The following is a 22,840-nucleotide window of genomic DNA, read 5'->3' as shown; positions in this document are numbered from 1 at the left end:
TGTCTTTGCTCCACTGATAGAACTAGCAACAAACATGCAGGGCACAAAAGATGGCAGACTTAAATCACATTGCAGAAAGTCCAGAGGTGCAAAATAGGGGGAAAAAAACCCAAACCAGAGAGGGCATCGGCAAAAGTGAGGATTGCAGGATGCTATATTTGTGAGAACTTGCAGATGTCTTCTCCTCTTCAGTGCACTAAGGTGGCCAAGTACCATCCTCATACATTCAAAGTGTGCCTCAGTATCAAAAATTAAAAAAACAAAGAAAAACAACAAACCACCCTGCAACTGAAAGTATCCAGCTGCTAATATGAAGCTGTGCTTCATACACTGCCAAACAGCTGCTCCTTTCTATCGCCAATAAAAAGAAGGGGAAAATATTGCAGTGGCTGGTGATGCAGGCCATAGATCACAAGCTTGATCACACTAAATGGGTCTTGTTTTTTCTAGGACATGCAAGTCATCAGTCTGAGAGAAGAAGAAAGTTGAAGAATAAATCATTAGTCAAGACATTTCCAACTGCTGTCAACACAATTCAAAGTCAGAGTAAAGTTCAAAGCAAGCATTAAAAGTCATGAGGCTTCAATCTCAATTTTTAAGCCAAAGAGAAACATCTAGTTTATGCCTATCTCCCTTCAAAAGTGGTAGCCTTTATAGCTCCAGCTGTTAAAAAGCACAACTTATGTTACCATGAGGAATGTTAATATAAGAATAAAGCTGAGCTTTTCACATAAACTCAGAACTGTAACTTCAAGCAAAAAAGTAAATCAGAAAAAAAAAAATTAGACTTAATCCTGATTGGATTGTGAAATAGATCAGGTAAACAATACAATACACAATTGATTTTCTCAGGAATGAGTAAGCCAGTTTAATAAAGTAAGATAGCTTTACTAAAAACACACATGGCATTGATGCTTTGTAGTATTCCACCTTGTGTCCACAAACAGGTAAAGTTCCATATGGCTTACAGGATCTACCACCAGATAGGCACAAGGAGCAAAAAGCTAATATAAATATTGAAGAAATTGAATGAAAGATTCATCTAGATTCCATAAACTATAAGATCCTTGGTACATTCAAATAAAGTTCAAATTCATTTACCTTATTATCCATTTATTTATGGAAATTCCAGAGAAAAACTCTAAATTGAGCAAAGTATTTTTCCTGGTATTTATTTATTCAAATTAACCAATTCACACAAAGTTAGGACAATCCTTATTAATAAAATTAGAACTCATTCAAAATTATCTGTGCTTTATAAACCTTGAACTAACACTATGCAATGTCAACACCTTTCAGACCACATTGATTAGGGAGTGTGTTCAGAGAAGGGCAACCTGGTTCAAGAAAGGTCAAGAAAACATGTCTTGCAAGGATCAGTTGAGGGAGCTGGGTTTGTTTAGTCCCTCTGGAGAAGAGGGAGCTCACAGGAAACCTCCCTGAAAGGACTTTGCACTGAGGTGGGGACTGATCTCTCCTGCTGAGCCTGTAGTTAGAGGACCAGAGGAAATGACCTTGAGGTGAGACAGAGGAGATTCATATTAGATAGCAGAAAAAAGCTTTTTCATTGTTCAGATGGTCAGGCATTAGAAAAAGTGGCCTGGGAAGGAGGTGGAGTCACAATCCCTGGAGGTGTTTAAAAGGTGTCTGGATCTAGCACTGGGTGATGGTTTGGGGGTTGTAGTGGTAGTGCTGAGTTGATGGTTGGACTTGATGGTCTTAAAGGTCTCTTCCAACCTTGAAAATCCTATCATTATGTGATATTTTGTACTTACATCCTCCTTTCTTGAAGGAAAAACGTAACATTAACTTGACTGTTAAGAGGCTTTTCCCTACCATCCCTACTGACCATTCTTATTAGTCTGTACGGGTTCTAATATAAGTCAAATCTAAGCAATTTTTAATTCCTAAAAAGATGGTCTCACTTTTTCCTAACACTGGTCACTGAGTATTGTCTCTCTTTAGTTTCCAAACCGATCAATAGAAATTTTCTCATTTGTTTAATAGTAAAGAATTCAGGAAAGTGAAAAATTTCACTTGTTACCACATACAGACATCAACTGGGATAGTACACTCAAAGTGTATAGCAGTACAAGACATGCCAAAAGTCTAAGAAAAAGGACACAGAATAACTATATGACATGTTATAGATGAGGTCCACAAAACAAAAGTTTAAAAATAATTAAAATAAAAACCACCAAAAAATTAGGGAAGAGATGAAAATTCAAATACCAGTCCTAATGCAACAGTGTCAGCCTTCCTCATGGAGGAGGTAGGAACAGACTCTGCCATTAGCACTGTGAACATACCTGGGGAACAGGGGAGAGAAACACATTCATTTTTCTTGTAACACTCCTTAAATGTTCTCCAAGACATGCCTGTTAGCAGCTCCATATCAATCTCAATGACAAGCTCTCTAGTAAACCGGCACATCCAAATTCAACACTGCATCTCAGCAGGAAGAAATCTATCTTTCTGCATGTAGCTAAGCTTCCCTCTTCTTCAGGAGAGGCAGATATATTTCTCACCTCTTTCTGTATAATTCTGCAAATATTCCAGCAGTCAACACTGCAGAAAAATCCTGAAATATGAATTATTAAACAGACAAATATTTAAAACTCTTTAGGAAAGGAAAAAAAACTTCTATCCAAACTACTCTGTGCAAACTTTTTGTAATCTCTTTAAAATTATCTTCAAATAACTCCCCAGCCAAGATGATTAAAGGTCACTGGCACATTGCAAAGCATATTTTTATGAGATAAATTCCATTATAATTGCAACAACTTTTCCAGCGACAATTTAGACATAGAATCAAATTATCCATTTCATTTTTATTTACACCTCATGGGCTAGATCATTTATCATGTTTCATGATAATGATCAGAGGGCACATAGAAAATGATTTCTGGAGGTAACAAATTACCTCTCATATTAGCACAGCTTACAAGATCCTGTCAACAGGTATCACACATAAATAAGAGGTAATTAAATTCACCATGTGCAGGAGTGTTTGATATGCTGCTTGCTTTCCTAGAAGCTGGCAAAGAATCTAGGTTACTAAATTCAACATTCCAAATTAGCTGCTTAAGTACAATAGTTTAGCTCTCCATAACACATCAGGAATCATTATGCCGCTAGAACACCAACAGGTAGACAGCATGCAGTGAGCTTAAGATCTGGAGACAAATCTCTCATCATCAGGTATTATTGCTTCTTGCCACTGAATCATCCATCATGTCTCTGAGACAGCTTGGAATGATAGTGCCAGACCCTCACAGTACTGCTCCTTGAACTCTGTCTCATCCATCTTTTGCATCATTCCCCATTTGCAGAGAAGTATCATCTCCTTGCTGCAAAACTGAGTGTGAACCTGTAATGCCTTTAACCTGCAGTGCCACTCTAATAGTAATTGATTTCTTTTTATTGAAGGGATGGTGCTCCCTGTGTCTACGTACAGCTGCTGAGGATGAGAGATGGTCAGAATGGTACAATGCAAGCACCTATGACTTTAGCAGTATAATCTGTTTTCAAGGAAATAGTTATATTTTCATTGCTAGCTATTTTATAGTATTTGTACATTTACCAATATATAAAATTGGTGTAGGAATATATATGTAGTTTGTTTTCCTGCAGTTCAACTACAATTTAATAGCAAGATTCACCCAAATGCAGCTGTCGGTGTGGCTTCATTTTGTATTTTTGTTAAGTGATTCAGCATTAGAACACTGTTAGATTTTTAAATACGTACTAAAGCGCACAGGTGCACCTGCATTAAAAAAGCAACTTAAATTAACTCTACATTGATCATGGCGAGACTTCACTAGCATGATGACTTGTGTACCATAAACCACCCAAGACTAAGCGTTTTAATTCAGCTTCGTCTGAATGCTGCTATAAAAGTTTAATAAATCAAAATGATCAAAATGCCCCCAGTGGCAGGTTGGGATTCAGTTTCCAATTCAAATTCCCTTTAATATATGGCTTCTCTGACATCCTGCATTTTCTGCCATCTATGTTGAATTCCAAATGCACTCCTTTTCATCATTACCATGCATCTACTCATCGGCACCCTTTTTAACAACTCTGCACAATACAGAGATGTCAAACCTAGAGGGGTTTTCCCCTCCCCAAAACTGGAAAATGATGGCAAGTAAGGGAACTTTGTCTATACTTAAGTAAATATTTTAACCTCCATGGTAATGTCAGTGGCATTTAAACTGAGAAAGACCATCCTGAGCTGCAGTATTTAAATGAAATATTTGATTTAAATAAATGTAGAGACAGACCAGATACTGGAAGGGAAATTATCCAAGTGAAATACAGCAGTGCTGTGGTGGGGCAGTCTGGAGACATCTCTAATTAAGATGAGAAAAATCACTTTACTGCAAATGATCTTCATGTCACTGTACTTGGATAAAACACAGATATAAGAAACAAAGAATCCTCTTATTTCCTCTCTGAAGTGACGCCTGCCAAAAGCCTTTCCCTTGCCTCTTTTTTCCTTTGCACCGACTCCCATCAAGCCTATAGGCCAGAAAGAATCCCACTATTTAAAGTGATTACATTTTAATTTCCCAAATGCTTTATTTGGTGTTTGGATTCACTTAAGTAATTTCACAGTAAGGAGGCACATGAGGACATGGCAGAGGTGTAGGAGAGCACCTAAACAGTGAGATCTCACTCATGCATTCACTGATGCATGATATCACATCTGTGATATCATTGGCAGCACCATTTTGAATCAGGATGAGTGAAGCTGCATTGTTTCTCAGCTTTGCTGGATTAGGCAGAGCTGGTGATACCCAGTTTATGTTGCCTGTAAGGGGGCTGATAATACCTGGTCTGCCACAGAGGCAGGAAACCTGTGAGGAATATTACCTAAAGCCAGCACAAAGCCTGACAGCACAGAGCTAACTCTGCAACTGTGAGCCATTGGGTCAAGATCATCCCAGGTCACCACCCATTACAGGCTCCCACTGATTTTCATTGACCCTGCAGCTGTATTTATTTTGCTGCCAAGCCATAGCAAGGTCTCCACAAGAGCTTGCGAGAACAACAAGAACAAGTAGCAGTCCACTGCCTGGAAGGGCCCTTTTCTGGAGATTTGCTTTGAAAGCACATTCCTACTTGAATGTTTATGTAACATGGTCAAAGAGGGCCATCAAAAAACCAGTCAGGCCTGCTACATGTTCATTCCTGGACACAAAGTAGTGTGATGCCAAATGACAGACAAAATAAAATGTCACACCTACTAATTAGAATGACAGAAGAAAAGCTATATGTAGTTCTAGATGTGATCAGATGCCTAGAAATGCAACTCTATTGACATATAGAAAAGCAGCCCTCAGAAAAGAGCAGAAATAGCCATGCAAACATCGATCCAGCTAATTGTCAGCATTCCTAGTCGTCGTCCTCCTCTTTTTTCTTTTGTTCTGATTTCCACCCAGAGCCTGTGAAAAGAGTATTTTCATCATACTTCTTGCCACTGAGAAGCGAGCAGAAGACAGAAGAGCTTCCACAGAAGCTATCCCATGTGCTCTCATGCAGGCAGTATGAAGCCTTGCAGAAAATACAAGAGGAAATCAGGCTGCTTGGACTCGTGAATCAAAGTGCCACAAAGCATCAACATCCATCATGCATGTCAGGGAAAAACATACACCAGGAAATGAAAAGTATAAATAGAAAATGGCCCTTGCACCAAGTGAATTAGTTAATCATTAATCTGTTCTGGTTCCTGCATGGTTATGAGTGAGAAACTAAGGCACAACACTTACATCCAGGCTAAGATGGTATTGCCCTTCACTTAGATGACATCTGAACCACAGAACCCTGGGAAAAATTCCAAGTCAGCAAAGGATGCTTCTACATCTACTTTTCTATGATACTCTGTCCAATCAATGGCTATTGAGGCAGGACACAGAACTACAGGATTTGGGTTTTTGCTCTGATCTAGACCAGTCACCTTTAAGTTCAGAGAACACATTAAGAAGATGTGTATCAACAGTGAACATATTAAGAAGATGTGTATCAACACTGAAATTGCTATTTTTTGCCTAATGAGAATATTACTTTAGCCTATATCAAGCAGTACAAAATTCATGTCTTGTGAAATAAAAACAAAACATCTGTTTTACCTTAAATGTTTCAGGAGTTCCTGAAGAGCACATCAGAACTACAATAAAGCACCAGCTCACATAAGAAAAATTTCAAGAGTCAGCTGGAGATGAGATGGCTCAGGGGGATATTGCCAATGTGCATAAACAGCTGAAAGGAACATGCAAAGAGGAGAGAGCCAGGCTTTTCAGTGGTGCCTAGTGACAAAACAGGAGGCCCTGGGCACCAAGAAAAATAGAGGAAGGTCTCTCTGGACAGCAGGAAACACTTTTTCTTAATGTGAGGGTGCTTGAGAACTGACACAGGTTGCCCAAGGAGGCTGCAGAATATCCATCCTTGGAGACTTTCTGAAGCTATCTGGACATGATCCTGGGCAACTAGGTGATTCTGCTTGAGCAGGGCAAGTTTGGTCTAGATGACCTCCAGAGGTGCCTTTCAATCTCAGCCGTCCTGTGATTTTCATTTCAAATGTAAACCTGTGCAGCCAAGATTGCTCAACACAGAAAGAAGGAATGGAGCCTATGCCAAATACCTGGCATTTCTGTTACCTTGTGTGAATCAGTCTCTCTGGCTTCCTTGAAAAATTCTGTCAAAACTATTCTCTCCTGCTTCTCCAATAAAAGCAGCTTTCCTACACTTCCTGAAGAAAATGAGCAATGCACCTATTAATTATATAAACCAGAGATAAATATTGCCTGAGCAAAGGAGCTGAGCAGAGTTACTTCCACAGAAGAGTTGCCTGAGCAGAAAGTAAAGCTGCTATTCTTTCTGATATGTAGATGAATGATGAAACCGTGACTCCTATCTCATTCAATTTATCCATTATGAACAGAAAGACTTTCTGAGGCATTTCATTCTTTTTATGTAAAGGAGGCAGGATTTGACTTCAGGGTGAAAGCCTCTCTTTACCTGCTGTAAGGAACAGAGCATTGAAAAATAGGAAGATTCACATGTTAAACCTACTTAAAGAGGATAAGATCTTAATACAATAGAGAAATTAAAACCAGAGAATACCACAAAAAGATCAAGTTAATTGGATCCTTGACTCTCTGACAAATGCTTATACCTAAATATACACTCAAAATATAATTTGTGTTTTATTAGCAAGGTTTAGAAAAACTTTACAAAATAATTTCCTCCTTTTCTAACTACTCCAAAGTAATTATAACATTATCATCTGCTCTTCTTGCAGGGATACAGCCATGAGAGAACTAGGCTACAACTAATTAGGAAACTTAAGAGTATAAAGTCATTTTGAAAATGAGTTGAGTGTCCAGAAGAGTACCAGCATTAATATCAATACTCTAAGAAGTGCACTTATGAATGAAGCACAACAGCCACAGGGGGCTTCTGACACAAATAAAATATTTGCATACCTCTGTTGAAGTCTGCTGATGATTCAAAAGGAAACCTAGCCAAGGTAGTGATGAAAAGCCCACAGATTCCAAAAACTTGGACTGCAAAATCTCTCTCCTCAATTTCCTCTCTGGACTGAAATTCAGTGAGTTCAGAAAAACACACACCAATGGTCTTCCGCCAGACTTTTCAAAGATACAGTCCAAAGCCACTGACTCTTGGAGACTGAACTTCTGAACACATTACAAAGCATCTCTAATAACCTGAACTGTCTAATCTTTATGATGGTGGGTAATATCACCAGAGGGGAAAATTTATTTTTTTTACAAATGTCCTATTTATCAGAGAACTTAATAATGGAGGGCAGAAATATGGGGCATTTTGTAAAATTGGTGTAAAAATATTTCCGTCCATTTGCAAGCAGGGAACATAAATTTAGGCTACCTGATGTATTTACTTTTTACCTGCCACCTAGTGCTCTCCTTGACATATTTTTAAGTCTGTTATTATCCTGAACAAATAAACCAAGTCACAAAATTGAATACACACATCTGAAGCAAGCTTAGAAATTCCACTTATTTTTCCAGAGAAAACAAGCACCAGTGAAATTTGGAAAGTGCATTTCAGTACACAGCTTTTTCAAATGGAAATATTTCAAAGCTTTCTTGTAGGAGAAAAAGAATAATGCTCCCATGAGAATTACTTGCCAGGGGCAAACTCCATCTTCACAGTGCTCTAGCATCACCAGGAACCAGCCAAATTACTAGTTTTCCTATATAAAATCCCTAAAGAGATTCAGACAAGAAAGGTAGAAAAATCACTGCCAGGCTTGCATAACAGGAACTGCTTCCAATGGCAAACTTAGCTCAATAAGGCTAACACAGAGTCAAATATAATCACAAATTCCAAAACTTGAACCTGATGACTTAGAAGTGAGTCCGCTTGCAATGTCAAATCAAACACAAGAAATAATGATATCCACAAACTCATACAAACAGGTCAGATGCCTAGAAACAGGTCAGTTCATCAAAACTTAGGATTTCTGCAGCAACATTCAGAAGACGAAAACTTCAACAGAGGAAAACTGCCTTTGTCTGCTGTTACTAGCTTGGATTTACCAGATATATAAAGACAATTCCACATTGAAACTATAATTCAGGGCAGAGACTGTGCTTTGGACGCAGAACAGATGTTTTGGTTGGATGAAGAAATGTAAAAAAAAACCAATTAAAAAAAATAAAAATCATGTAGTAAACCCATAAAAATTGCTGTAATTTATGGCTCAAATAACACTTATAAACTTATCAGTAGAATCGGAACTCTCCACATAATTATTATTATTATTATTAACAAATGCTACATTTGATTCCTACATGTCAAGGTTTTTATCCTTTTTCTATTTTATCTTTAATTCTAACAGTTTCTTCCACATCTTATGTGCAAGATACACTACATAAGATAAAATGCACCATATTTCTTGCTGATTTTGCAGCATGTAATAGCATAACATCAAGTTTTCTACAATTATTTTTCTAACAATGTGCAGCTACTTTGCTAAACACATGAGAATGTAACATCAGCTTCATTCCCATCTCACAGCCACTTTTAACATGCCATGTCAACTAAGAAGTTGATCACATCTGCTGTGTTGGATACTACCTTGTTTCTTGATGTACAAGGAAACTTTTCTGGAAAATACTGACAACTTCAGAGAAAGATTCCAGTACGTTTTTTAGAGCACAGAACAATGAAGCAGTACAAGAACTGATTATGGGGGCAAAATTCTCTACTGATTGAAGATCAGAACAATTAATACTGTAACTTGGAAAGGCTACACAGTTGTATATATCAAATATACACATGAGCTGGGGCACAGGTGATCTCTTTGGACACTTCTTTTGGGCACAATTGTAGGAGTCTACAGTTGCACACTAAGCAGCAGAGACTTCGAGATACACTTGCTCTCAAAAGCAAGTAAGAAACAAGTAAAAAAGAAAGACACCATCAGCTTCTTGCCCACTCTTACCTATCACAAATACTACAAATACTGTTCCTTCCTCCCAGCATCTCCCTCAAGCTCTAATGCAGCCAACCCTGAAGACTCCAAGAAATTCCCTTCCCAGAAATTGCCAATTTACCAGAGAAAATATAAATAGACAATTGATCTGATGGACGTATTCAGGAGGGTAGGTCAACAATAATGACAACACCAAACTTCCTGTAAAAGGAAGGGGAAAGGGAAAACTCCTTCAACATGAATCCAAGAATAATAGCAGCGCCATTGAAACCATGTAAAAAAAAATCAATACTGTGCAGCCACTGAGCTGGGAGCTGAAGACCAGCTCTATAAAAAAGTGAGCCATTAAATCATTGACTGGAACTACTTTTGGTAAAATTTCATAATTTAATTACAAATCCTATCCTAGTTCAATTTTTCTTCAAAAAACTAATCAGAGTAATTGAGTTATCTCTTTCAAGGTCTTGAAATGTATACCATCCCTCCCAGGTAAGTACATTTGTAATAGAGTTTAGAACTCCACTAAAAGTAATTCTTCTGCTAACGCTCAAAATGAAATAAAGATGTTTCAACATAATGTACATTATAGGACTGGAAACTTTCATTGCTAATCAAGACTAACTTATAGTTTGCTCATCAGGAAAATAGCAGATGCCTCTAGACCTATATTATGGTATCACACGTCTGTATAGACATGGGATATATCCCAAGATATATCCATATCTTGGCCATGAATGCAAACACCAAGGTTTTGAGTTACTGTGCAAAAACTCCTGTTCCTCATGCCTTTCTCTCTAATAAACAGTGCTGTCAATAAAGTTTGGCTTCTACAAACCAAAAACCCTATTGTTACTCAGAATTATCTGGAAGCAATACTAAAGCCATGACAAAGTAAATTGTGTTTCATCGTTTTTTTCCCCTCCTCTGGCTGTGAGAACACACAGATCAATACTCTTCAGTATGAGAATTCTGCAGTGAAATTTTCATTTGTTACAAACAGCAACAAAAGGGCCCCAAGCATGCCCTGTCACTTCCAGTTTAGAAGGAAACCCACTAATAAACTCTTCCCCCTGGGTCATCTTTGACAACGGGCAATACTATGCCAGCTCTTATTAAAGGCAATTCATATCAGTGGCCCAAAAATTTCCTCTAAAATTATCATCTTTTGTATCCATGTAGCAGGATGTCAGCTTTAAAGTGCCACTGAGATATAGGACCTGTCATTATGGTTAATTTTCAGCACAGTTTTAACACCAGGGTAGCTAATCCCTAAGGGTATGGGTATGCTTTTTTGGCTAACAAGATTTATTTAGCAGTTATCCAGACAAACAAGAAAATATATTACTGTATATTGCTTTTCAAATACATCAGCAAGCAATAAATTCAACTATAAAACATATATCTTTGTTCTCTACCATGATGTCAAATAGATGAAAATGGTTTTGGAAGGTTTATCTTTTAGGGCGTTTTTTATTTTTTTATTTATATACATATATATATGTGTGTATATATGTATATTTAAAAAATATATTAATATTCTTGGACTTCCAATAAAAAGCACACAGAAAGTAAAATTAAACTTAAAATAAAAAAACTTATATAGATTTTATATATATATATAATATATTATTTGAGCCATAAATATGATGTTATCTATGAAATTACCCAAGTTTTTCAGCAGGACAATATGAAGCATTTTAAAAGATGGTACTATGAAATTTTATATTCTTGTTGGGGTTTTTTTTGAGATAAATAGTATTCTTAACACCATTTTATTGTGGTTTTATACTAGAAAAAATAGAAAACTTAATTTATTGGATAAATACATTGATTTGCCCTGCCTTTCTAACAACAATAGTCTGTTTTCGTGCCTCAACAGGACTTATTTCAATTTATTAGGATGAAGACCATTTGCAGTTTCCTAGACAAAAGGTGCATCTAACAGAATAAAAAGAAGCTCTTAACATGTTGTCTAAATCTTTGTATAGTCAGCAAGGCCCATTTTTATTGATGTTTTATAGCAGCCATAAAACCTGGTTGACCTCAATCAACCGGCCTCCCAGGGAAAATACCTCTGCCAGCAAATACCAGACAAAAAATAGGTCAGGGCATTTCCTACATGGCTTTAATTTCTACAAGCTGAGGACAAACTTGCTTGCCCTGTCCCCGTTCCCGATGCAGGTCTGACTACAAGGTGCCAAACTGAGCAAACATCCTGCTGCTCCACCAAGGAACCAAGCAAGAGCCCAAAGGTGTCAGACCCCTGCACCTACCTGGCTAAAACAACCCCTCTGGCAGGCAGCAGCCCCCCAAACAGATTTTGTACACCTCTTCTTTTTTCCCAGTTAAAAAACTGTAAACCTCATCACAGCTAAGAATGAAACAGGAAGTTTTGGAGGTAACATCATTAGGCAAGAAGCGGTTCAATAGCTTATTCCAGGCCACAGAGCACACAATTTTGGAAGTTAAAACTGAACTTCTGTGTTCAATCACATCCTCTGCCAGTCAAGATTACATGTTTCCAGAGCAAAAAATGCAAAAAAGAAAAAAACCTCCAACTTGATCACACCACAAACCAGCTATGGTTGCACACCAGCAGGCTTTTGAATTAATTTCAACCAAAAAAGTATTTCAAGGGGGAAAAGCAAGTGTTCTTTTCTTTCCATTTACTTCTCTATTGGAAATCATCACAGAACATCTCCACAATGCTCCCAGTAGTCCTTGGGTAGGTGAAAGTTTACAACTCTTTTAATCTACCTGTCTCCCAGGTAACAGACCAATGTATTATTTGCTCTACTACCAGTATGCTCAAAGGAACAGATTTTAAAAGGGAATGGTAACTATGTATGGTTAGGTGGAAGGTGGAAGTCTAACAAACAGCATTCCCAGAAAAGCATGCAGGCACATTCCACACACTGTGGGATCAGGGTTTCACACAGGTACATTCCATGGAAAGCAGTTTTAAGCTTTGCAATCCAGTCCTTCATCTCATGTGAGTTTCACAGGGCTATCTTTGTGCGATCGTTTCAGATCAAGGCATATGTAGGCTAAATAAAAAGTGCAAGCAGAAAACATTGGTATTAAAAGCATTTAACTGGATAAAATGAAAATAAATAAGACTTTACCTCGAACAATAAGTTGAGCAAAGTTTGAGACTCCAGAACCTCTCTCTGACTGAGTTACACAGCGGTATAAATCCTGGTCAGTTTTTGTCACCTCTTGCAACTTAAAGGTAGCTGCAAATCTTCTGTGATTGATATTTTTAGTCTGAGCAACTGGAATATCTTCCCCATTTCTTCTCTGAAAATAAGAGTAACAAGGCAGAGTTAACTCAAAAGATATAAAAGACATTTACCATTATCGTCATACAAAGAAGACACAAAAACCAAAACTTCAACCCAAATGCACTCAGACCATGCTACCATGCATTTCCATGATAGAAGAGCTCAGGACCGAGGTCCCATCAAGAAACAAACAGTACTCAATATCATTTCAAAATGGAGTTAGCAGCGAAAAGTACCATCAGGATTTTGCACTGGCACAAAAACACGACCATGACATACTCAACTGCAACTGCCTTAGAGCTGGAATCATCCTAGGATAGCCCAGCAGCAGCAGTTGTACTCCTAAGAAAATCCATTCAACTTTAAGGAGATTTACAACACATACACTGGGTGTATTGTAAGATATGTTTAAACAAACCTGGCATTGAGGTATTTCAAAGGTCTGCAACAGCTCTTTTTTCACCAACCAACCAATGTTTCCTTTTTAATGCTACCTTTTATCTGTCCAAGTTCAATACCTTCTAAAATTTTAGCTTTGTTATACTAAGCACCACCTATCCATCTAAAGCTAGCTGAAATAAAAAGTGGAGGGCAGGAAGGCACTAAAAGAGGAATCACACAGATCTAATTTAAAGGAAGAAGCTTAGAGAGTTCTTAAAAAAAGGCACAGCTACCACAAATCACAGAAAAATTTAATCTGTCTGGAGCTGCGGGGCCAGGTGACAGGTCAGGAAGACAGAAACAGTTTGAGCTCTTGTGGGATCTCTTTTCCTTATTACCATTCACATGAAATGCTCAATTTTGATTTCCATTGAAAAACAGACCCTCCACCAAAAGTCAGCATTAAAAAACAGCCAGAAACATGCACAAAGAGAACAAACAATATCACTGCTCTCTCCCATGGATCAACTGCATGTTATTTCCTGATCAGGATACAGTTTCTGAGCACTCAGCATTGCTCAGTCCCTGGAAAGATGGTAGAATTTGCTTGCAACCACTCATTCTGCTTAAAATATAGCAAAGTGTGACCTCTGTGAATGTTTTTAGGTCTAATCAACCCCTGGAATGAGAAACTTCATTGAGGTTTTAAACGCCAAGCTTTCTAACACCGAAAGCACTACTGCTGAGCCACAGAATTTAATAACCTGAAAGCCTGTGGCAAAACACAAAGGGCACAAAAAAGAGATTATTTAATGCTGCATGTGTATATCAGCCAGCCTCGTGTCACAGGCAGGAGTACTTCATAACATTTTACATCTACCCTTTGTCGTCCTAGCACGGACTAGTCCCTTTAAACAGTTTTGAGGCAGATTAACCAGTTTATCACCACCAAAACAAGCATTCACTCTAACTATTAACATGTTTAAACTATTTATACCAAGCAGGCAGATTTCATTCACTCACATTCCAGTACAAAGACCTTGCCATTATCTTTACCAGCTATGGGTTTATTGGTGTGATTTTCTCACTGCAGGAAGACACCATCTGGTTTCCCTCACCCAGCCACCCTCTCTGCCATTTCCTCAGGTGTGAGCTGTGTCTGCAGGGCTGAGCCAAAAAACCCACAAGATACCAAGAGCAAAACCAGATTTCCAGAACAAAAAGACACACAAGACACTTCCAAAAGGTACTCTTATTGCTCCTCCCTAAAACTGTCATCATCTCATAACAACAACAAGCCTGGTTATCACAGGGGTGGTCTCTGAGGGGGTGTTCCCAGGGCAAAAGCAATGGATGTTGGGCTCTAGGACACCTGGACCAACACTAGTGCCACCAAGTCACCCTGTGACAGACACAAGCTCCATTATCAGCTCTGTGGGTATCTGATTCCGATTTAAAAAAATTAAGGAAGTTTTCTGATGCCTGCAAATACTCCTACACATGAAAAGCCTTATTGAACTTCAGAAATCAATGAAATTATTAAATTTCAATATAAAGAAAATTAGGGATGATGTTAAAGGCTTTATTTCAGTGATGCTTAAACAAGAGTAGAAATATTTTGTGGGAGGTGCACCTTCCCCTCCAGCTAGTTAGCTTCTTTTGATAGAAAATACTAAATTTGAAATTAGTATTTTCAAGTCTTGCACTCCTCACCCTCCACCCCTCCCTTAGCCCTGTTCTCCTCCCCAGTATCAACCAAAGGCTTGGACTGTCATAAATTTAATTTGCTTTTAATTTGTTTGTTTGTTTAATATAAACCTTGCATCTAGTGCCTTGAAATAACCAAAATAAAGAAAACTCATAGTACTTTCTTCCTTTCAGGCTTGTCCTATGCCCTGATAGCCTTGTCACATCATAGCCACCCAGCAGATAGAAGTCAAACTCCCCCCTAAACACAAACTTGCCATATGATTGCTAAAAATACCAAGCAGCCAATGGTGTATCTTCAAACCTTATATGATATCAGACTTGATGAGGAAATCATGTAATGTAATCATTCTTGTTCTGCTGTGAGGGAAAAATACATATTAGGGCGCTCTCTAAAATGAAGGACTCCATTTCACTAAGTCCAGTGTTTTAAACTGGAATGCCAAATGCTTAGTGTGCAGCAGAGAAGCAAATTCAAGCTACACTATGTAAAATAATTTACACTCTGAAGATCAGAACTTGCTTACTTAAGCTCATCTGCATGCTTCAAGTTGAGAAACAAAGTGAATTTGGCTTCTACTTAAAATGAAATATTAATTTACTTCCAGAGAAATTAATTAAAATAAATTTTGGCAAGCTTTACAGTTCTAGAACAACACTTCAGATTTCCTTTTTTTATTTATATCAATGATTTCCTACCATATTATCTTTCAAGGCTTGGAGCAGTTGCTCTAATTTCTCTGTATTGGAATTTGTTTCTTGGGAAACAACTGCACAACTAGATTTTCAAAATCCTTCTTCATGTATGGATTACCCATTAGAATATTTCTCCATCATTAAAATTATGAAAAGTTCAAACAGAAGAGAGTTCTCATGTAAAAATGAATGTTAAAGAAAAAACCCTGCATTCATTTCAGCACATATTCCTTACACTGGTAACCCATTAGCCAGTCAGAGTTCAGATGCACTGTCACGATCTCTTAATTAAATTCTTCTTTTTAATGTCAGAACATTACTACTGATTTTAAAGGAGAGGAAAGAAAGGCAGCAGTGTTCTCTGCTTATTAAGGGTTCCTGGTACATACTGTTTCAATTTATGTCCTGCTCACACTGAACAGATCTTGAAAATGCTGCTCAATTAAGTTTTAAAAATTCAATTTAAAATTAATGTGGAGTTATACTAATAGGTAATGGCTGTACCCTGTGCGATCCTTGGTTCCTCCAGTCTCTTGCTGTCTGATTTGATAACCCTGAATTGCTCATTTAAGAGAGGTCACGACCAGGCAGTTCTCTTTTGTGAAAATAACTCTGGGCTTCACAAAGAACTACTCTCTCTAAACACTTGATTAAAAGAAATATTAGCCTGTGAAAAAACCTCCTTAATTCTGGCATTCCAGCCATTTAAAATTACAATCTTAAATAAATCGCTCTGACTTCAAGGTTATTTTTAATTTGATAGGAACATGATTTCACTAAACATTTTTCAGGCAATGAAATTAGATCATCTATATTTTAAATAAAGTCAACAGCAAAACCTATGCAGCTTAAAAACAATCTTAGGTAAATTAACAGTTAGTCTTAAATATCTCTGTTTTGCCTTACAAAAGAAATCAAACATTTAGTAAATATGAAATGCAATTTTAATTGATCTTTTAGAACCAGAGAGGAATCAAAAGAATTTAAACTCGAAAGTCTTATTTAATTGGTAGAATTTAAGTGCATATCTTATACAAATTAAAAACTCATCAGCCTTTCTCCCTTAACTTGTCAGGTTGAAAAGTGGTGAGCATGGCTTTTATTTGGTTAAACAGCAATGAGACACCTGTCTGCAGCATTGGTCCCTCTAAATTTTCTAGAACCCTTTTTTTCACACGAGTGATTTTTATTAGCCTGGACAGTTCAACCTTACACATCCCCATCCTTTTCTTACTGTAAACACCTTAAAATAAGCCCACTCTACTGCTAATAATTACAGTCAGCTCTGGTTGCCTTCTCGGGCTCTCGGCTGGATGCCAGGATGCCTCCGGAGATCAGCCGATGTCAACGCTTTGGCTGCAGTGACACCCGCGTTACTCTGGCAGCAGTGCCCTATCAGCTGCCCTGCACTCGCTCCCTCCTCACCTTCCCTCCTGTGCTCATGCACAAAAAACAACCTGGAATATGAAAAATCTTCCTGAAAACTCTGTCCCTCCCCATATATTATCATCACCAAATGGATCAGCTTGTGATCGGATTCACTGCATGGCCACTGGCAACAGAGGAGAGGGCAAGGTATGTGTGGTAAGCAGGGCACAAGTCCACAGTTTGTCTGAGCAACCCAGTCCCCAAAGCTGCAATCAGAATGTCAGCAGCAGCACAAGGGCTGGAAAGACAACCCCATCAGCCCAGGGCATTAGACCTCTGCTGCCTTGAGCAAAGGGGCATTTGTAAACAACATGTTCCGAAACATTACTGGGTTTACTCATTATGTAAAGGGAGAAATGTCTCTTTTTGATGGGGGAAGAAAAGAAAGAGGGTTGACTGTGGATAGTTTGAATGCCAGCAATAATGCACAATCTCTGCCAGATCATGTTTTCCAAAAAAAAATAAATAAATAAAACAAGGAAAAAGGAAAGTAAAAGCTATAAATAACTATAGTGTTTAAATCTTATTTTATATGCACTTGTCTGCCACTTTTCCATAGGCATACGTATTCTTTTAGAGCATTTAAGATACAATTTCTAAATGGAGAAAAATAAAAAATTATTTATATAATATTATTGTTGTTATATTTTCATCTTTTACGCAAATGGCTCAATAGATTCACGGCATTTTGAAATTTATTAACATACTAGGAACATAATGAAGCATGACATATATTTATTGTGGGAAATTAAAATTTTATTTTTTTCCCCACAACAGATTTAATTACTGAACAAAATGGTATTATTTTTCCAATTTTATTTATAAGCACAAAATTTAGACTAAGAAATCATTTTTTTCAAGCAGATCATGAATTAGAAATATAGCTTAATTAATATGCTTAAATAGTCCTATCTCCTTAGAATAAAAGCAGGTGAACTAACAATATATTTTGTTTGATTGATTATTAAGGGGAAGCATTAAATATTTTTTAAAATAGGAAATTAGTAGGACTTTCTGGTCTCCTACATGAATAGCAAACCAGAAGAAGATTCTACTTTCCAATGAACTACGTATTCATTTATAAGCAAGAAAACCTGCACAACTTTTCCCATGCAAACATACACTGAAGATCATGAACAAATGTGACAAGCCAAGCTGCATCCTGCATGCTGCACTGCAGTACAGAAAAATCCACGACTACTCAAAATGTCTTGGTATCATGCACTGCTGTTACTCAAATATGTCCCCTTTGAAGTAGCTCAAATTTCTATCATGCTGCACTGACCCTCCTACTGAAGAAATCAAGGGCTCTGATGAAATAATTTAATTGAGAGCCATCTGGCCCTTTAGAGGTAGCACTTCTAATTTATTTTATTATAATAAGAGCCACCCGAGGCAAACTAGCAAAATTCATAGTATCGTGTCCCTGGCCATGCCACCACACAAATAAAAGCCACACTCACTTTCTCTGAGCATTTTAAAGCCTCTCAGTTTGAGCCTAATCGAACATATGTTGAACATTAAAAAAAAAAAAAGGTGGTTGTTTGTTTGTTTTGTTTTGTGTTTTTTTTTTTTTTTTTTTTAATGGAGTGGGTGGTTGTTTGTTTTGGGGTTTTTTTTTTGTTTTTTTTTTAATGGAGCTTTTCAGAGAGCTTTGGTTCTGGAATGCAGTGTTCTTGATTAAAAAAAATAACAACAAGAAACTAAAAACACATTATTCACAAAAGTATGGATTCCAGACACAGTGATTTAAGGTGACTGCTCAATGTCACTTCGAGCACTGTATAGTGAACTACAGTATTTATCCTGCAGCACAAAATTAAAAAAATCTGCTTAGTTAGAAGGAAGGAAACAAGTTGCACACAAACCCACCACTGAGGGCCAGCACACCACAAGACAGCTCCTCAAAAATTTCTCAGCAGACCATTTTACCCTTTTCTAACAGCATCCAAGCCTACCAGCTGCTCTTATTCTTCTGTAATTCATGAAGTCCTGCAGCTATTTGAGTAAAACTAGGGCCTGGGGTATTAAGCTACCTACCACACACCACACCACTGAGAAGAAGACAACCTGGATGCAGACAATAGCAGACAAGAGTCCCAGGACAGAATGGCCAAGGGATTTATAAGTATATCTTTTTGTATACACACCTTTATTTCAGGTGTCTCATTTAGATGGGTGCTTCAGCCACTGGCTGACTGAGGACCACAGAGAAGGACCAAACTTCCATGGCAGCCATTCTACCAGTAAAGTACAAAATGGCAGGAGGGGAAGGAGCCACCACTGAGGCCACAATCAGCAGCACAGCCCCCGGCACCAGATGCTCCAGTCACCACAGGACCCCAGGGAAGACCTACAGGGAGGACAACTCCAAAGGCTGCTGTGTAAACTAAATGACCAGTAGCTATGCAAACCAGAGGACTTAGCTAACTGGGGCAGAATTAAATTAAGACCAGGAGGATTACAGTATTTCATGTTGTTGAAACCTAGGATGACCGGGCATCTAGGGGAAACTGCCATATTTATCCATGAAGCTGATAAATTGAGGCAGGAGAGAGGGAGAATGGTTCATTCAGGGTTAAATTAAATAGCATCAAAGGTGAATAGAGGGGGAAGAAAACAGAGGGGGGGAAAAAAACAAACAAGTTATGAATACTGTAATTTTCACAGGTTGAATATTTTGTATAACCATGGCTGAATCAGGAGTGTGTGATACAGAATAAACTACAAGTCAAGTAATTTATAAGGAGCCTAACAGATCACTTCAAGGCAGCTTTTCATACAACTTTGAAAAAACCAGAATGTCTATCACAGACCGTAAACATGATGAGGTGAAAGTGAAGGTGGAATAGACAAATAACTGCAAAAGAGTCCTCTATGCCTCCCTACACTGTGTCTTCCTTTCAAAAGCATATGTTCTGTAAGTAAAAGCAACCAGTATGAAACAAATGAGGAAAGTGAAGTTTCTGTGCAAGACTCAAGCACAGAAAAAAAAAAAAAAAAGAAAAAGAACTTATATCATGCTTAGCCACTGTCAGTAATCAAGATAAAGGTAAGATGATGTAGATTTGAGCAGGATTTTACTGGCTGAGGAAAAAAGGTTTGTCACAAACAGCCCAGTTTGCTGTGCAGATTAGCACTTGCTTTAGGCAGATGATGCTGATAATCCAAAAAATCCTTCTATCTCCCCAGAGGCTCACCCACTGCCACCCAGGGAGGAGAGCAAAACCAGAGCCATAGGCCTTCCCTCTTCCTGCAGCCTCCACACAGCATCACAGCTCCCACTCCTCCTTAGGGCAAGCAGACCTGACTGACTTATTACAGTTCAAAACCAAAAAGCATCAAACTTGACAGTTGACCAAAACCAAAGAGGGGATCAAAACTCTCCATCACAGTTCCATGGCTGAACCCTGCGGATGCTAGCAAGGCATCCTCTCTGAACTCTCTCTAGGCAGCACTGAACAAAAAAAGCAAAATAACAAAGCTTTTCTAACATTCAGAGTATACTCAGCTCTCCTTAGCTTTCAGGGATCATAAAATTTGTGCAAACCAACAAAAAACATTCTTCCAATGTAATGAACATGATGAATAGACAAGTGCACTCTAACAGCAAATGTTTTATCATCAAACTAAAGAAAGGGTATCTTAACCAGTTAACCAGTATCAAAACGCAATGGTATCTCAAAAGGCAAAGTTATATTAGAAAACTCATAGAAAGCAACATACAAACAATGTAAAACAAAGTCAAATTGGACATGACTCTCCTATTAGAAATGCATTTTTTCTGAGACCAAAAGCAGCCTCCCAGCATTCACTGTTAGGTTAGCTAAATGGTTTACCCCAAAGATCCAGGGCCCACACTCCAACCCTCCTGCTGAATACTAATCCAAGTCTTCACCTGGGAAAAGCATGAGGAAAGGACTTCTGTTGCATAACTTCTCTCCTTTGAGAGGAAACAGCCCTTCCAGAAAGCAAAACAAAACAGTCAACGTTTTGTCCTTCAACCCTTTGCCAGAGGCATGAATTCTTATACAGCCTTTCTAATCTAAATTCCTGGAATACTTTGTTGGTCTTACACAATGCATCATAACAGGATACCATCTGCATGTGCCTGGTCCAAAGACTTGTTAAAGAGTGTATATATATGCAGTACCTAGCAAGAAAACTTAAGATAAATATCACATCCCATTCTGTGGCAATCAGCAGCAAAACCCAAGAGGATGGTGAACAGGGCATTGGGGATTGTGGCAGTTTCCTCTACAAAAGGAGTGGGATGCAGCCAGTTGTTTGAGCCTGAACAGACGCTCGCTCATCCTCCAGTAACAGTTGGTACCGCTGGGAGGTCAGCCCGACTCCATTGTTTTTACAGCAATTTGCATTTTATTTTCCATAATGCTGTTTAATTTCACTTTTTCAATTATTACTCTCAGGCAATTGCTTTAATTATCTGTTATTCCACGAGGAAAGACACTTTCCTCTGGCAGAGAGAAGGGCTGCATCAGACCATATTAACGCTGACGAGTCTCTCCACGGGCGAGCGCGGGGCTGCTGCGCCAGCCTTGGCAGCCCAAGTGGAGGGCGGTTAGCCAGCACCCACAGATATTGCTGACAGATTGGCCCGCTCGCCACCGCTCAGATGGCAAATCTGCCCAGGATTACAAGGCGCATATTAAACCTTTAAACGCATGCAGCCGGTACCCCTTTGAATTTCAGATTCGCCAAGGCAAATGGTATCACCGCGGAGCGTGGCAAAGCACATCTGACTGCAAAGCCAGAACAAGCCGCTTTCCCTAATCCAATGCTATGTTAATGCAAAGCTCAGCAATGATGGATGGACTCATTAGTGCCGCAGTTATCGCCATCTGAACCAGGTGCCAAGACATATGGTTTAACAGATGTTCCAGCAAAAAGCTCTATACGCTGCACTGTACGAGTGTCCAGCTAAACCGGACATCGATAAGACACTGAAAATCGTATTGGCCTTCTGGGAGCCACAATGGGCCCATCTCAGGAAGCTGTTAAACACAGCCCGATTATGCAAAAAACCCTATTGCTCTGATATCCCAATTAGATTGACAAAACAAATGCTGGATAATATATACACTGCTTTCTGGAGTCTTGGTGTACACAAATGTTATTTAATTTCCCCAGTTAATTCTATTTCTCTACTATCTTAGCAAAGAAATTAAGCTTTCTTCAAACAGAAATCATCAAATGAAATAAGGAAACAGAGCCCCCATCCCACTCTTGCATTTTCATGTTTAGAATGCCCTGTGTGCACCGTTCTTTCAAAAATTTAATACATAACACATTCTGAGCATAGGATTACCATGCAGAAGAGACTTGTTTGCAAGCTTATTTACTGACACAACTCTAGTGGAATGCATGACATTTCACAGGCAAATAAATAAAATAAAACAGGGGGTCTTCTTACAGTAATTTAGCAAATCAATGTGCACAAAGCAGCAAGGTGCATCAAATGTTAATTTAAAAAAAATCACTTATTCTTTAAGCATCATTTCAAAGAAAGAAAATTAATAGCTTTAGAAAGAAATAAAATCAGCACTGGTTAATTATTATATCTATCTATGCACACTATATTAATTTCTTTTTACACACACACTTAAGGTCACCACCTACAGGAAAGCATTTTTCAGCAAGAAATTCTGCTAATTCCTAAAGCTTAGAAATCAGAGCATACCAAAGCATAACAGGTGAAAAACCTAGGTTACCACCTTGGGTTTAGGAACTCCTGTCAAACAACTCACCTGCTTCAGTGTGGGCAGTAAGACCAAACTACAGCTGTTGGCGTGTGATATATTACATTGGAAATTTTAAGAGAAGTTGGAAAATACTA

The 22,840-nt window shown here is 38.3% G+C and overlaps 1 protein-coding gene across 12 annotated transcripts in view; it reads right to left on the bottom strand.

Annotated features, from left to right (window-relative positions):
• Positions 1-22,840, bottom strand: part of PTPRK (protein tyrosine phosphatase receptor type K) — a 378,252-nt gene that overhangs the window by 177,950 nt on the left and 177,462 nt on the right. For all 12 annotated transcript variants that reach the window (XM_039707322.1, XM_039707321.1, XM_039707325.1 and 9 more), the window contains exon 6: positions 12,613-12,787. In XM_039707322.1, coding sequence (XP_039563256.1) covers positions 12,613-12,787 — 175 coding nt within the window. The remainder of the gene's footprint in view (positions 1-12,612; positions 12,788-22,840) is intronic.

This window comes from Passer montanus, unplaced genomic scaffold, assembly GCF_014805655.1.
Source record: "Passer montanus isolate IOZ18808 unplaced genomic scaffold, ASM1480565v1 scaffold2, whole genome shotgun sequence".
NCBI classification, from domain to species: Eukaryota; Metazoa; Chordata; class Aves; order Passeriformes; family Passeridae; genus Passer; species Passer montanus.
Note: the sequence above shows the minus strand (reverse complement) of the source record. Positions and strands in the feature narration are given on the sequence as shown.